Source organism: Semicossyphus pulcher, unplaced genomic scaffold (assembly GCF_022749685.1).
Source record: "Semicossyphus pulcher isolate SPU_LCO1_2020_fin unplaced genomic scaffold, fSemPul1.0.p SCAF_11, whole genome shotgun sequence".
In the NCBI taxonomy this organism is placed as follows: Eukaryota; Metazoa; Chordata; class Actinopteri; order Labriformes; family Labridae; genus Semicossyphus; species Semicossyphus pulcher.
Window position 1 is genome coordinate 15,323,572 of NW_027211615.1, and position 14,322 is coordinate 15,337,893.

Consider the following 14,322-nt stretch of genomic DNA (forward strand, 5'->3'; position numbering starts at 1 on the left):
TAAGTTAAATGTGCGCTTTTGTTTGTGGATGGGGCAGGAAGTTAATACTGTGCAGACTCTGGCTTCAAATGTGTAAGATGGCAGCGCGCGCTCTGGGGGTATTTTGGTTTCACTTTTGTACATGAGAGGAGTTAAGGATGTGTCGTCCATCTTTATATGCAGTCATTGCTTGAAATTCAGAGTGCGAATGCCTTAATTAGTTTTACTTTTTAGGTAGAGTTTGAAAATTGTAGCAGAATGATGTTATTAAGTTTCCACATCGTGATGATGAACATGAGACTGCTCAAATGGATTTATTTACAAAGTCTAGACTTGTCTGACAGATCTACGACTGGGGAGTTTTCTCTCGCAACACAATCCACACTCATTACCCTTAATAGGATTATGTAGCACAGCACTTAGCATATGTAACAGCACACTCCATGTGTGAGTGTGTGTGCCTGTTTGAGGATGTGAGTGCACTCGGTAATTTTCAAATCATTATACGGAAAAGCTAAATACAGCAGAGACGAGGGGGGAAAACGGGAATGATTAATTTACAAATAAATAAATCCCAGCTTAGCGATGAGCTCTGACGTCAGAGTCAGTTAGGAGGAGATGAGGAAACTTGTCCTTGGAGTGTGTGTTCGCTGACGAAACGCACACTGACCCGCAGTCTGCTTTCGCCCTCACGGCGTGTGATCAAAGACGACTAACAGAGAAGAAGACAGGCCCCGTCAGTGCACAGAAAGCAACCCAAAACATACAAGTTTACTGGATATTGTTAGCAGACAAGAGTACACACACTCCAAACGCTCATCACACGGCTTCCCACTCTTTGAGCGAGGCTGGTGTTCTTGCCAGGAACAAGAGGTCCGTCCTGGCAAACGAGTGCGGAGTAGAGAGAGAAGGGCTGCGGATGGGCGAAGGAGAGACAGAGAGAGGGCACGTTGATTATGTACTCGTGCTGTGAAGAGTCTGCCGGCGAGTGTGTGAGTGCAAAGAAAAAGCCTCACATTAGTCTCTTGCTGAAATATTAGTTTTCAGTCACGATGCGCTTTGCAGCTTTTTAATTTGTGGATCTACTTCCTGTTAGATTAGACACACGGGAGAGCACAAGGTAACATTTGCACAAGGAGCTATCAATGGAACACCATCGTAAAGACCTTGCCCTTCTTTTGACCAAACGCACACTGAGCAGACGCGCACTGACGCAATCACACGCACATTTGTCTTTCTCTTTCTTCGTGTCTGTGTCATTCGCTTGAGGCTCTCTCTCCTGCTCTTTCAAGGCCGCGCGAGATGAGCTCTCTCAAATACCACAGAGACAATTGGCGAAAGAGCCATTTGGGCCTTTTTCTGGCTTCTACTACACTTTTTTCTGTGTAATCATTTTTGAAATATGTGCGTTTGTCTTACCGGAGAAAGACAGTTTGACAACTTTCACCTCATCTATTTGGACTAGTATTGAAAGGAAGCGTTCGAATCTGGCATGCGTTTAAACAGCGTTCATAAAGAGGCAGAAAGTTGAGTTTAAAAGTTAAAAGTTTTGACCATGTCTGATTTGAATAATAATCAGCATATGGGTCAGCATATTTCGACCTTAAAGAGGTGGTATTATGCTGTTTCACATTTCAAGTTAATGTTGGATGGCCAGACCAAACGTGGGTGAAGTTTCAAATCTGTAGGTAAAAGTATGTTGGAGTGATCCCCAGGTTTCTCAGCTCAGTCTGCAGGCTGCTGTGAACGCCAGGTTTCACACAGTTTTTTCTACACGCTGCACTTTGTGACATCACAAAGTGCAGCCTCAGCAGGCTTCGGAGAGCTGGCCAGTCAGAGGAAAGTGGGCTGGTAGGGGCGGGGTTTCTGAAATATCCTTTCACATATGTCCCTCACAGCCGGAGACTTGGTCCCGTAAATGGTCCTTCCTCTTTAACCTTCGCTCTTTTGATTTCGCACCAATGACTGTATATAGATGGACAACGCATCTCCATCTGCTCTCATTGTACAAAATTGAAGCCAAAATAGATTGTTTTAGTTACGTCTCCTCTTGCTCGGCAGATTGGCTGCAGGAGCCGTATTTCTCACCAGAGCTGTCAATCATCCTTTTTATAGCATCAAATAACTAATTAAAACTAAACTTGTCAGAAAAATGAACACTTGGACATAACTCAGCATATTAAGCACTAACTATAATGACAGAAACCATGTTTGAGAAACATTTATTTGACGTGTATTTTGATTTTAAAGTTTGACTCATGGTTTTAGCTTCATTTTTAGGGAGCTGTCATGTCGTCTATCTTTTTATACCTGCTGCGTTCACACTTGAGCTCACCCCGACTGATTTTATCAGGAGGCTGGCAGAAAAAAAGTCTGCATAAAGTCGAGGTGAAAAATGTGTCTTGTTTGTGTTCACACATGCAGCCCACCTGGACAATGTTGGGACATTTTCAGTGTGCAGAGCATACGTGAAAGGGGCTGTACTAGATTTAAAAAAATAAAGTTTTCAAAGCTTTGAAGTAACAAACTCTCAGATCTCTGGTTCATTTACTTTGGTAGCATCTATAGCAATAAGTTGCAATTACACGGAACTCAGTTTTGTCCTTGCTGGCTGTCATTGCTCTTTTAATTTGAATGTTAATTTGTTCTTGTTGGTTTTTTTGTTGTTTGTTTGTTTGTTTTTTTTGGGTGGGGTACATTTTAAAAAGAGCTCTTGTAGAGTTTGTATCTCTTTGTCTCTACTGCATATATCTGAACAATAGTTGGAGGGGATTCCCGTGTTACTCTAAGAGGAATCCTTTCTGTCCTTGTTTAGACCTGGTACCACCAATCACCTCCGCTCAGGTTGTGTACTTGTCCCAACATGGTTGTCCTTGGTATTTAGAACACAAGATAAAAATGTGTGTCTGTGGAGCAGTTATTTTAATCTTAAGGACACAGGCAGCCCAGTGTGTACAGACTATTAATTTCAGAGCAACAGGCGCATATTTTCACACTTCTTTCCATCTCATATCTCAAACTCACATGCAGCAAACACACACACACATGCAGCGGTGAGTGTTACAATTGATGATGGTGTCCGACTGTGTGGAGGGGGGCTCCTGTATTAGTTGCTAAAAATGAATGACGACCCAATTACTGTCCCACTTCCCCACAAGGAACAGACGGTAAGGTTAGACACCCGGCGGCCCCCCTTGGAGATCTATAACCGGCGAGGGACACACAAACGCTCGCATACAAACACTCAAACTTGGCATAAACTTTGCGTAACATTCTATCGGAGACGCATTCACATTATCTGCCTCCTCACCTGGCCAGGCCCATGCAGGGGTCTGTCAGCGTCGTGGATGAGTTGAAGTACTCTCTGGCAGCGGCTAACACTAGCTCCACGCTGTTGGCGTACGACACCTTCAGAGCGTAACCTTTCCCCCGGAAAGACAAGCTGATGGGAACGTCCTGGTTCTCCTGGTGAAGATTGACATCGAATTTAGTGATGAAAGAATCTGTGGCATTTGAATTCATTGGAGTGGTTTATAATCGAGGGATCCCAGCGGGTAGAAGTTGAGTCGTGAGTCATGTTTAATATCCGTACCTTGGAGCAGTGCATCAGCTGCCCTGCCAGGCGTACGTTCTCAACGCGGCTGGAGCACAGCAGGGACTCCACAAAGACCTGCAGCAGGCGTGCAGGAGATTAAACTAAACTTTTACTTTTTAGAATGAACATATTTTAGTATAAATATGATAACTCCATGCTACCTGGTGACATGTCTCTGCTTTCAGACAGGTGTAGACGTTCTGCTGCATGTCTAGAAGGTCCTGCAGCAGACCTCTCCACACCGTCTCGCTCACTGGAGGGTTTCTGCACACACATAAATGACTGTTATAAATATGCTCTTGTTATACACTTGTGTTTATGCTGTCTGTTCAGTTCATACTTGCGGCCGGTGTGGCGGCACAGCTTCACCATGAGCTGGTTGGCTTCTTCTTCGCTGCTCTGGCTGTTCTTCACGTATGAAATGGGCTTCTGCAGGCCGTGTTTCTCCAAAACCTCCACCACGCTGTAACGTGTAAGCACAGACACACACATAAATACAATAAGTAGTATCACAGAGAGGGTATCAGCAAATATAATAATATAAACTGACACAAAACAAGGAAGACTGCACCGACGAGTAACATTTATCAGCACATTCTCGCAGTGAAAGCAAAGGAAAAGGGATGATTGGCAGCGGCAGGTATCACTTGAAGAAAGAAATGCCAACGTAGGCGAAGAAACAGGGGTAAAATAAACCTCACGAATCCAAAAGAGAGCGACTGAAGGTGTGTACGCTCTAAGCTTTTCATTACTTTGGCAGCAGAAAGTCATTTGCAAGCCGCTGTGCAGATGGAGAAAGTGTGGAGCAAGACTGCAGAGCGCCATGATAAACTGCACGCCAGCGAGGCAGCCGCTCTTCGCAAGCGTGTGTCTGGGAGCATGTGGATGCTGGCGGTCTTATATGACCGAGGGAGAGAGTGCGTGTGCGCTCTTCTGTGTGTGTGTGTTGCTGTGGGATTAGCGTGACAACCCCCCAGTCTCAACAGGGTCGTGCAGCTACAGATGTTCGCCCTCTGCTGCAACTCATTACCATAGTAAACAGGTGCCTCTGTGTGTGTGTGTGTGAATGTAAGCAAAAATGCAGACAACAAGTCCTGCTTTTTCCAACCGTGTGTGTGTGTGTATTTACTCGAGTGTGAATGTGTGTGTGGGAGTGTCTGCATGTTCCCTGTGCACATTTTAATGTGCCAGCGAGTGGTAGTGGCAGCAGCTGAAAACAGCTTTTATTCTGGAGGCGCTCTGAGAGCAGACACTTTGCATTTACTGCCTGATTCATCTGGGTAAGAGTGCGTGTGTGTGCGCGTCTGTGTGTGCGTACATGTGAGTCACAATGCCTCGGCAAAAACTATACATGAACACACTCCCCAGGCTCCCCGGGGTGTGTTTGTGTGTGTGTGTCTGCGTGTAAATATATGTGTCTGTAAAGGCCAACACTGAGCTCTGACATAGGCTTTCCTGTTGCTGCTTCCTCCTCCTCCTCCTCCTCCTCCTCCTCCTCCTCCTCCTCCTCCTCCTCCTCCTCCTCCTCCTCATCATCTACATTCCCTTCAGGCTCCTCGCCCTCCCCCTCGCCTTCATCCTTATCCTCCTTTCCTTCCTCCTCATCACTTCTCTGTGTTTTTCGGAAGTTCACCCGGAGGAGAGAGAAAGAGAGAATAACAGAGACAGAGTGAGAGAGACATGGAGGTGATTTTAACCTGTAACAGAGAAAATGCCTGAGGCTGTTTGAATATCAGGGGACACACTGCGGTCCTTTGATATCAATTGTGTGTGTGTGTGTGTGTGTGTGTTGACTGCGCATCCTTGTCTCCTCGGCTTCTTGGTGTTTTCCGTCAGGCCCATAATTGGGGGAGGGAAGTAATAAGCATTGCTTCAAAGTGAACATTTCCCGAGCAATGCAGCGCTAATCACCAAACTGACGGGCTGCTAACGGCTGTAGCAGCGGGATGAATGAGGAGGCATGTTTTGTTCAACCAAAAGTTCAAAACCTAAAGATACTCAGTTAAAACTGTGTGTGGGGGGCGGAAAGCAGCAAATATTTATATCCGACAGCCTGAAGGTAGCTTTTGTTTACTAAGCTCTAATCTGCACGGCTGACTGAACATGCTGGACCGGAGAAGACAAAGGAGGGAGACGGGCTGACAGCTGGAAGATGACGTACCTGAGATGCTTCTCAAGTTTGTCCACCTGATCATGGAGGGATGCAGTGATGTCCGTGTCAGGTCTGCGGGATGATAGAACACACACAGAAGCACTGGTTATTAAAGTCATAGAACATTCAAAAGAAAACATACATAAAAAAGCGTGTTTAAGTGTATCTCCGTGTGTGTATTGAGGCTTGTATAGCGCACAAAGTGTACTGAATGTGTGGGTGTGTGTGGCCTACCACTGTGAGGTTGTTCTGATTCCCCACTAAAAATAAAACCCCATGATGCTTTGCCTTGAGGCAAAGGATTCTGGGTCAGGCTGGCCTGTCCCCCAGTAGAGAACTGACCCTGAAGAAACAACCTTCTGTGTGTATTTATGTGAGTGTGCGTCAGTGTGTGTGTGTGTGTGTATGTTCTAATTTTTTTTACGAAACACTATCTCTCTGTTTTTTAACACACAACACTTTGACCTATCAATCCATTTCTCCGCATCCTCCTCCTCTTCTTCTCTCCTGCCTCTGCTGCTCCACCTCCTGCTCTTCCTCTTTTTAATATCCTTTTCTCCCTCGTTCTGCGCCTCCCCCTCCCTCGCCATCTAATCCCCAGTCCAATTCCACATTTTCCACTCTCTAAGGGTGAACGCACATTACATTCTTCTGAGCAGATTTAGACCTAATTAAGCTGTCTCACAAAAAAAAATCTGAAAATTGGGCTGAAACTATTAAATCATGGTTTCTCTCCTAGCGCGCAAATCTGTAATATTCAACGCTGGGACGGCAATTTTCGAAGCTTAGTAAGCCAGAGAAATCACTCCTGGGACAACAGTGAAGTTGAAGGCCTTGCAGCATTGCTAATCCAAACAGTGCAGAAAGGAAGCCTGTCTGGGAAAATGAAATGCTGCTGTAGAGAGAGACATATACGAGTATCATAAACACTCAAATATTCATACAGTGTTGTTTAAACTGTTACAACCTAAATTGCTAAACTGCAGTATTAAAATGACGGTTAAGAGAATATTTTGGTTCTTGTCCCTGTATTGGCAGAGCAACCATTTCCACTGAGACTTTTAACACACAGGATGTATCTGAGACTGCAGCGTTACAGCCACATCGGAGTCTATAAATGTGTTCAGTGAGATAAATTGCACTCCCCCTACTTGAATTGAATCAGATCAGCACATTTACAACATTTCCACCTCGATCTCCTCTCACACATTTGTCACCTAGAAGCTCTTCATCTATCAGAACATGAAGCAGAACCGGATTTGTTCCCGGCTTTAGCCTTCACTGAATCATGGTTAGGTTTCTTTTTGCTCTTCATTGCGGCTCCACTTAAGGCAGTGTGTGCAGGATTCAAAGAGGCTTTTTATTTGGTAGAAAATGGTTCTGAAGAAAAACATGTGCGGAAAGATCTGTGGATTATTCAGAGTAACTGGGACACTGTTTTTTGGAAAGAGATGATGCTGCTGAGACGGCCAAATTTCTTTTTTTCAAGTGTTTCCACTACCATAAACTAAACTAAATTCACTAAACTATTGGTGTGTTTGCAAAAAATTCTCAGATTGATATCTTTAAACTTTAAAAACTACAGCTCATCTGCATAGCTAGATAAAAACAAAACATCAAAAAAAAGCCTCTACTAGCTAACTAGCTAAACTCACGTTATAGAAGAACTAAACATATTTATATCTTATTTGAAACACCCATATTAACCTATAACTTGGCACCGGTTTAGCTCAGCAGTTAAATCGGTGACCATATACAGAGGCAACAGTCCTCAATGCGGTGGCCCGGGATCAACTTCCGTCCTCTGCCTTTTGCCACGTGTCACCCCCACTCTCTCTTTCCCCATTTCCGCCACTATCAACTGTCCTCTAAAATAAAGGCATAAAAAGCCACAAAAATTATCTTAAAAAGTAAGCTAGCTAGCTGACGCCAAAATGAGCAACATTTCATACTTAGCTTGTTGCTGAAAGAGTTGACGCTGCTGAGATTGCTATATTTCTTTATTTTCTAATGTTGTTACTACCACAAACAAAAGTCCATTCACTACTCTATTGGTGTGTCAGCTAAATTTCTCAAACTTCTCAGACTTCTCAGACATCTTTAAACTTTTTTTAAATCTTTAAACATTAACAAATTGTTCCTCGCTAGCTAGCTAAACTTAAGTTATGGAAGTACTAAACATATTTATAACACCCATATTAACCTACATAAACTTTACAGAAAGTTAAGACCAATATTATTGAGTCTAACACTGATGATGTGATTTAAATAACATTAACATTACTATGCTGCTTTTCAGAGTAAGCTAGCTAGCTAAAATTAGCAACATCATACTTGGCTTGTTGCTGACTGTTGGGTTAAAACCATTGAGTGTATATGTCTTTCATACAGTTTTGGTTACAACCAAAACTAAAAACCATGGGTAAGTGACACAATGTAAAATATACTGTATTTTTGGTGTTTATGTTAACTAGCGCTAACTAGCTGTTCACTCTGCATTGACAGAAGCTGAAACAGAAGCATTTATAGCTCAAACCGAGCAAAAGAAAGCTTATCAGAAAACACTACATTGATAGCCAGTTTATTTTCTGATTACATGTATGAAAAATAAAGAATGTGAGTGAATAAAACTATAAACCAAGATTTTACAATAAACTAAAGGAAAAACTGCTGATTCATAGCTGATTAGCTTTGAACTGCAGAGCTCAACGTTAATTGCTCCTGTAGGACTTGTTCCATTTAATACAACAATACCATGTCTTGTTTCATCGCCGTTATCTCCAGCTATGAACGTAGAGTTGAATCGCATGTAATGGCTAAAGCGGGCTATATGAGACAGTTGAAAAGGGCAAAAGATACCATTGTTGAAAAGTATGGCTGCTATATCGCAGTTAACTGCAGGGTAAAAAAAGGAAACTGTCCTTACAGTAGTGGTTCGATTTTCCAATTAAGGTACACAGAGGACGAATATCCCATCTAAAAATGACTCATTTTAATTCATTTTAACTACTCTGACACCCTACAGGTCCATTTTATCAACAATTTACTGTTTTCTACTCTTCTCCGTCTTTTATTATCACTCACTCTCCTCCAGATGCACTGCATACCCACGCAGCCTCATGGGAGACTTAAAGGACAGGCCCTCGTGCCATATGAAATAAATTGTGTTACAGAAGAGGTGGGGGAGAGAGAGCGCAGTAATAGTGGGAGGTAGGAAATACTGTATGGACTGTAGCTAGGCTAACTGATGGGTCCTTGGAGTCGAAGAGGGAAGAGAAAAGGTGGAAACAGAGGTTGTAGTTAGGTTTATTGACAGGTCTTCAGAAAGAGGAGGAAAGGTGGGAGAGACCGCTTTGCCATCTTTTTATCTGGGTTTATATAATCTTGATATATTGTCTTTGAAATGTTGTGTGTGTGTTTGTGTGTCTGACCCGTAGCCCCTCTGCGGCAGACACTCCAAGATGTCGTAGCAGAGGCTGAGCTGGTCGTCTCTCTCGCAGTTGTAGATGCACTCCAGAGCGACCGCCATCAGCTGGTCCGGGTCCCCGATGAGCTTCTGCTGGCACTGGAGGAGAGAAGAGGAGAGTGTGTGTGTGTGTGTGTGTGTGTATATCAAAGCTTGACTGACCCCGAAGTGTTTGCACACACACACACAGAGGCGCTATATTTTTCCGCCCTATGAGTGTTTGTGTGTTGTGCATGATTTCTAATAGCCAGGAGACCTGTCCTTGGCTGTGCCCTTATGGGGTCATAAATATAACATTTACAGCGCAGGGACACGACACTGGCCCTGACATGGCACAAACAGCCGGAGACAAGGTGTGTGTATGTGTGTGTTATGGTCATCCAAGTGTGACGCACCCTCCAATTGTGTCTACGTGTGTTGGAAGACTTACGTCAGGTTTGGAGTGCTGGAAGATGATGAGGGGCAGCGTGAGGTCTCGCTGGCCCATGCTGACCAGGTACTCTCTGAGCAGAGACTGAGCAGCGCCCTCTTCCTGTCCCTCGCAGCGGTGCAGGAACGGCACCATCCACTGGAATGCGTCTTTCACATAGCGCTCTGTGCTGGACTGGTGAGGGAAAGACATTTAGTTAATGCAGCATATTAAAATGCAACACATGCCTCAGTCAAGTTCTTTGCTGCCCTGTGGCAGAAAACTCATACATACAGCAAAACTGCTTTTACCCTGGACACTGTAAGACACACAGACTGGACAAAAAGATGGACGACATGACAGCTCCCTAAAGGTGAAGCCAAAACCTCTCTATCGCCCCCTGCTGACTGGCTGCAGTATAGGTCATAAAGCCCGCCTCCTCCATGTTAACAGATGGGACATGAGTCAAAGTGTTCCTTTTTCTGACAAGCTTATTTTTAATTAGTTATTCGATGCTGCTAAAAGGATGATTGACAGCTCTGTTGACAAATCCGGCTCCTGCAGCCGATCTGTTCCTGATTAGCAGAGTAGAGGAGGAACGGTGAGAGGAGACGTAACTAAAACAATCACTACAGTCATTGAAGTTTACATATCTGTGAACGTCTGCTTCAGACCAACACAAGAAGCTGTTCTGCCGTTAAATATGCTGACATGCAGGATTTTTGCTGTTTTTGTCTGCAAGTTAAATGTGTGTTTTGGCTCCACCCGCCGATCTCTACTGCGTAGACTCTGGCTCCAAATGACATCACCTGCGCAAGATGGCAGCGCCCGTCACAGGGCCTATTTTGGCATCAATTTCGTACGAGGGGAGTAGATGGAGACACGTCGTCCATCTTTATATACAGTCATTGGTACAGTGAACAGTGTGTATCATATAAAGAACAACAATTTCCAAATAGTAGTCAAACTTTGCCTCCCTTCCCTTCGAACTGAGCAAACATTAGCTCTAATATTTAACAAAGATGGGTGCTTTCAGATTTAATGATTGATGATTGACTTGAAAAAGATAACCAGCGGATTCATCAGGAATTAAATCATTAGCTGCAAAGCTAAAAATATCCACTGTTGTGGTACCAAATCCCCTTGTTCTCTTAGTTATATAAGAGAGATGTTTCTCTATGGGACAGACCCCCTTGCATATTCAAACAAGAGCTCTGACTAGACACAGTTTTTACTTTTAAAGACTGTTGCATGATTTTTCTGCTTGTCCTTTGATCATGTGTCGGCTAAAATTTGCACGGCTTGTGTCAAGCCAGCCCAGAAGGTTTACGCTCGTTCATGTAATGTGTTGCTGCCGTAGAGGAAATAAACTGCCTATGAGTGGGACTGTCATTTCATTACGGGACAAACGAAAGAGAGCGTCTGTCAGGCGGAAAAAAACAGAATGCAATGTGACAAGGTGGTCGGCCTGAAAAATAAACAGTGTTCTCAAGTAAGAGAAAATAATCAAAATCGGATGCTCGCCCTGTGGGAGCATTTCCTCTTTCCCATGTCTGGATTTTTTCCCTTGATTTAATGTTTGCAGAAAAGCACAAAGTAATTTCAACTGCATTAACATAAAATCCTGCAATGTAATTAAACCTGAACTTGAACTACAATAGCTCCAGCATGTGGGCTGCGCTGAAGCATTTCAAGTTCACACAGGGCCTCGCACCCACCTTGCGACAGCTCTGACTCAGGATACACAGATAGGAGAGCATCCATGGGAAAAATGAGATTCAGAAAGAATTCAGATGCTTAATGCAAAGTTGCAACACCCACACACTAACAGTTTATTTGCTGCGCGGCGTCTCTGATAAAGAAAGACATCAGACGCAGGCAAAGAGGGAGACTGCATCTAGGTGAGTTTGGTTAACATTCACACACACACACACACAGTGCCCAAAGGGAGTTCCAGTCAAACAGCATGTGTTAGTGCAGTCAACAACACTTTCTGGCCGTCTGCCTGTATGGCGGATCGTACTGGCAGTGGTCCTCACAGGCTGAAGCTGGCAGTTATTAGCTACAATTTAGAGGACAGCTCGTATTATGTACTCCGAGGGGACTTGTAAGTGTAGTACCTGCTACGCGTTAGCTTTCATAGCTCTGTCACTGCAGTCGGAAGGAGGATTGTTAAATGTCAATGATTTGAGGGAGTAAACTGATTTTTTAAAGGACTGCTATTTTTCTCTTATTGCTTTGTTGCTTATTTAAGTTGTAATTAGCATACATTATGTTTTGATAAGCGACTGCAGAGGAAAACAGAATCCACGCTATGAAACTCTCAATTTAAATGTAATTTCAAGGCTTTTTTGTTGACACTGAACACTCCACATGTTGTTAAGTAGACACAGCAGCACATAGTGGAAAGCAGGGTAAGCAATGTTTCCTCAGCAGTGTAAAAACAACAGTTCATTCATCTCCAAATGGCATTTGGTCGCAGCTATGGAACAACTTTCAAATAAATGTGTTTTAGTAAAGATCAACTCCAACTCCCATCATTCCCCTGATGTGTGATTATATGAAAAGCACACATTTCAAACCAGTAAGAGATTGAAAAAAACACATTGGAACTGAAAATGTAGAAGGCTTCAATAATGCATCGTGATTCATTTATGCTTACATTTTTCATGAGCAGGCGGAGCTTGTCGATGTCACTTAGCAGCTGCAAATCTTTAAGTGTCAGACTCAATTCGCATGATGTCTCATACACGAGCGTTTCCATGGTGACCATGTCATCGCACAACAGTTCCAGCCCTGGGATCTCCCGCTCCTTCCCCAGGCGCACCAGAGACAGGGCGCAGTCCACCTGACGGACACAAAGACATGCTAATGAGAGGAGGAGGAGAGTACAAAGGATAAACCGTCTTAACAGTCAGTTCGATTCCTATTTTCTTATAAGGTAGAAAATATTACGTGATGGCACCATGCAAGTTATTTTAAATATTCATAAAAAGTCAGGAAATGCATGTAATCCCTCAACAGTTGTTGACACTGAAAAGTCAGTGGATCAAGTCAAAGGACTCTCTGGGGAACGTGATGGTCTTGGCAGAACTCATCCACCCATACTCATCAGCTCGTTCACTAAGGTCCAACGCACTTCACTTGCTGTCCGTTCTACGGATACGCCTTAAAACTTGTGGTGATCTTTTGAGGCCGTAGCTCCAAGCCTCTGGAACGCCCTGCACACATCTACAGTGTTTGTTCTACAGACTCTGTAGAGTCTTTTAAAAATCAAAATCCTATCTGTTCGTACAGGCATTCTGATAACCATGTTTCACCCAGTCTACTTACAGTGAATGTTCTGTGCATTTTATTGTGCTGCTTATCATACCTTGTTATTGCATTGTCTGTCTGGCATGATTATTATTATGTGCTTCAGTGAGCCACATTATTGTTCATGCTTTTATTTCTGTATATTGTATTTTGTTGGTGTGAAGCACGTTGTGACTTCTGTCTGAGAAAAGTGCTATATAAATAAAATGTACTTACTTATTTACTGTAACAAGATGTGTTATACAAGTGAAAACATGAAGGTAGGTTAATGGTCAAGACCTCACCAAAGTCATTATCATTCATCCTCTGGGCACCAAGAATATCCGTCCCAAATTGCCTTGCGATAAATCTGTCAATGTATCTCACTATGATGCTAAAACATGTCAAACCTCGAGGTGGAGCTTGAGAGAAAGTCTGATCAGCTTGAGAAGCTTGTAGGATTTATCCTGCAGGGACCATGCACATCACTGAAGGCGGTGAGATACATCATGTACAAGGTTCATTGAGTAGAAGTTGATATGATTCAATGAATAAGTTAAAAATGTGTCAAAGGCTAAATGAAGTCAGTAGCATTGATGTACTGGGGACCATGAATATGTGCAGAAAAATGTGCAGTCCATCCGGTAGTTCAAAAAATATTTAATGCAGAACTGCAAATATCAACCACAGGGTGGCGTTGGACAAAAGGTCAGGGGCCAACATGCTTCATACTGACCTACTGTTACTGACCTACTGCTACTCCATGACCCACAACCTTCCATGAAATGTTTTGATATTATTGATGCTTATTTAACGTAACTGTAAATAGGTAAGTGCTGCTTGCATTAAGTTTCTACCTCTTTCTTAAAGTTGGCCATGGTGAAATCTTACCTTATTCACGACTGTAGCTCTATACCGACTCTGCTGTGTGCCATACTTTTCTGGTGGACATTTCAGTTGACAACTGAATAACTTCCTCCAGATTGTTCCTGAAGGATGTTTAAATAATCTAATTCTAAATATAAGTTTTACTGCAAGCTATCTATTTGGGCAAACTCCAGAGGCCGGGAGAAACAACACGGACACTGTATGTTCAAATCCAAAGCAGTACAGAAACCCTACCTTTGTAAAACCTTTAAAGAGGGGGTATTATGCTGTTACACATTTTAAGACATATATATATATATATATATATATGTATAATGTTACAATGCTGGATGTCCAGACTAAATGTGGGTGAAGTTTCAAATCTGTAGGTAAAAGTATGTTGGCGTAATCCCCAGGCTTCTCACCTCAGTCTGCAGGCTGCTGTGAACGCCAGGTTTCACACAGGTTTTTCTACATGCTGCATTTTGACGGCTGGCCAATCAGAAGTAAATTATACTAAGCTACTCCACAGGTATCACAGAGTGAAATATTAAGCTTGA

General features: G+C 43.1%; 1 protein-coding gene across 1 annotated transcript in view; it reads right to left on the reverse strand.

The window, feature by feature from the left end:
• Window positions 1-14,322, reverse strand: part of nbas (NBAS subunit of NRZ tethering complex) — a 185,129-nt gene that overhangs the window by 116,845 nt on the left and 53,962 nt on the right. The window contains exons 24-31 of the mRNA XM_069657356.1: window positions 12,264-12,449; window positions 9,623-9,796; window positions 9,158-9,291; window positions 5,736-5,798; window positions 3,915-4,037; window positions 3,736-3,838; window positions 3,572-3,649; window positions 3,290-3,444 (exon numbers count right to left, since the gene is read on the reverse strand). Coding sequence (XP_069513457.1) covers window positions 3,290-3,444; window positions 3,572-3,649; window positions 3,736-3,838; window positions 3,915-4,037; window positions 5,736-5,798; window positions 9,158-9,291; window positions 9,623-9,796; window positions 12,264-12,449 — 1,016 coding nt within the window. The remainder of the gene's footprint in view (window positions 1-3,289; window positions 3,445-3,571; window positions 3,650-3,735; window positions 3,839-3,914; window positions 4,038-5,735; window positions 5,799-9,157; window positions 9,292-9,622; window positions 9,797-12,263; window positions 12,450-14,322) is intronic.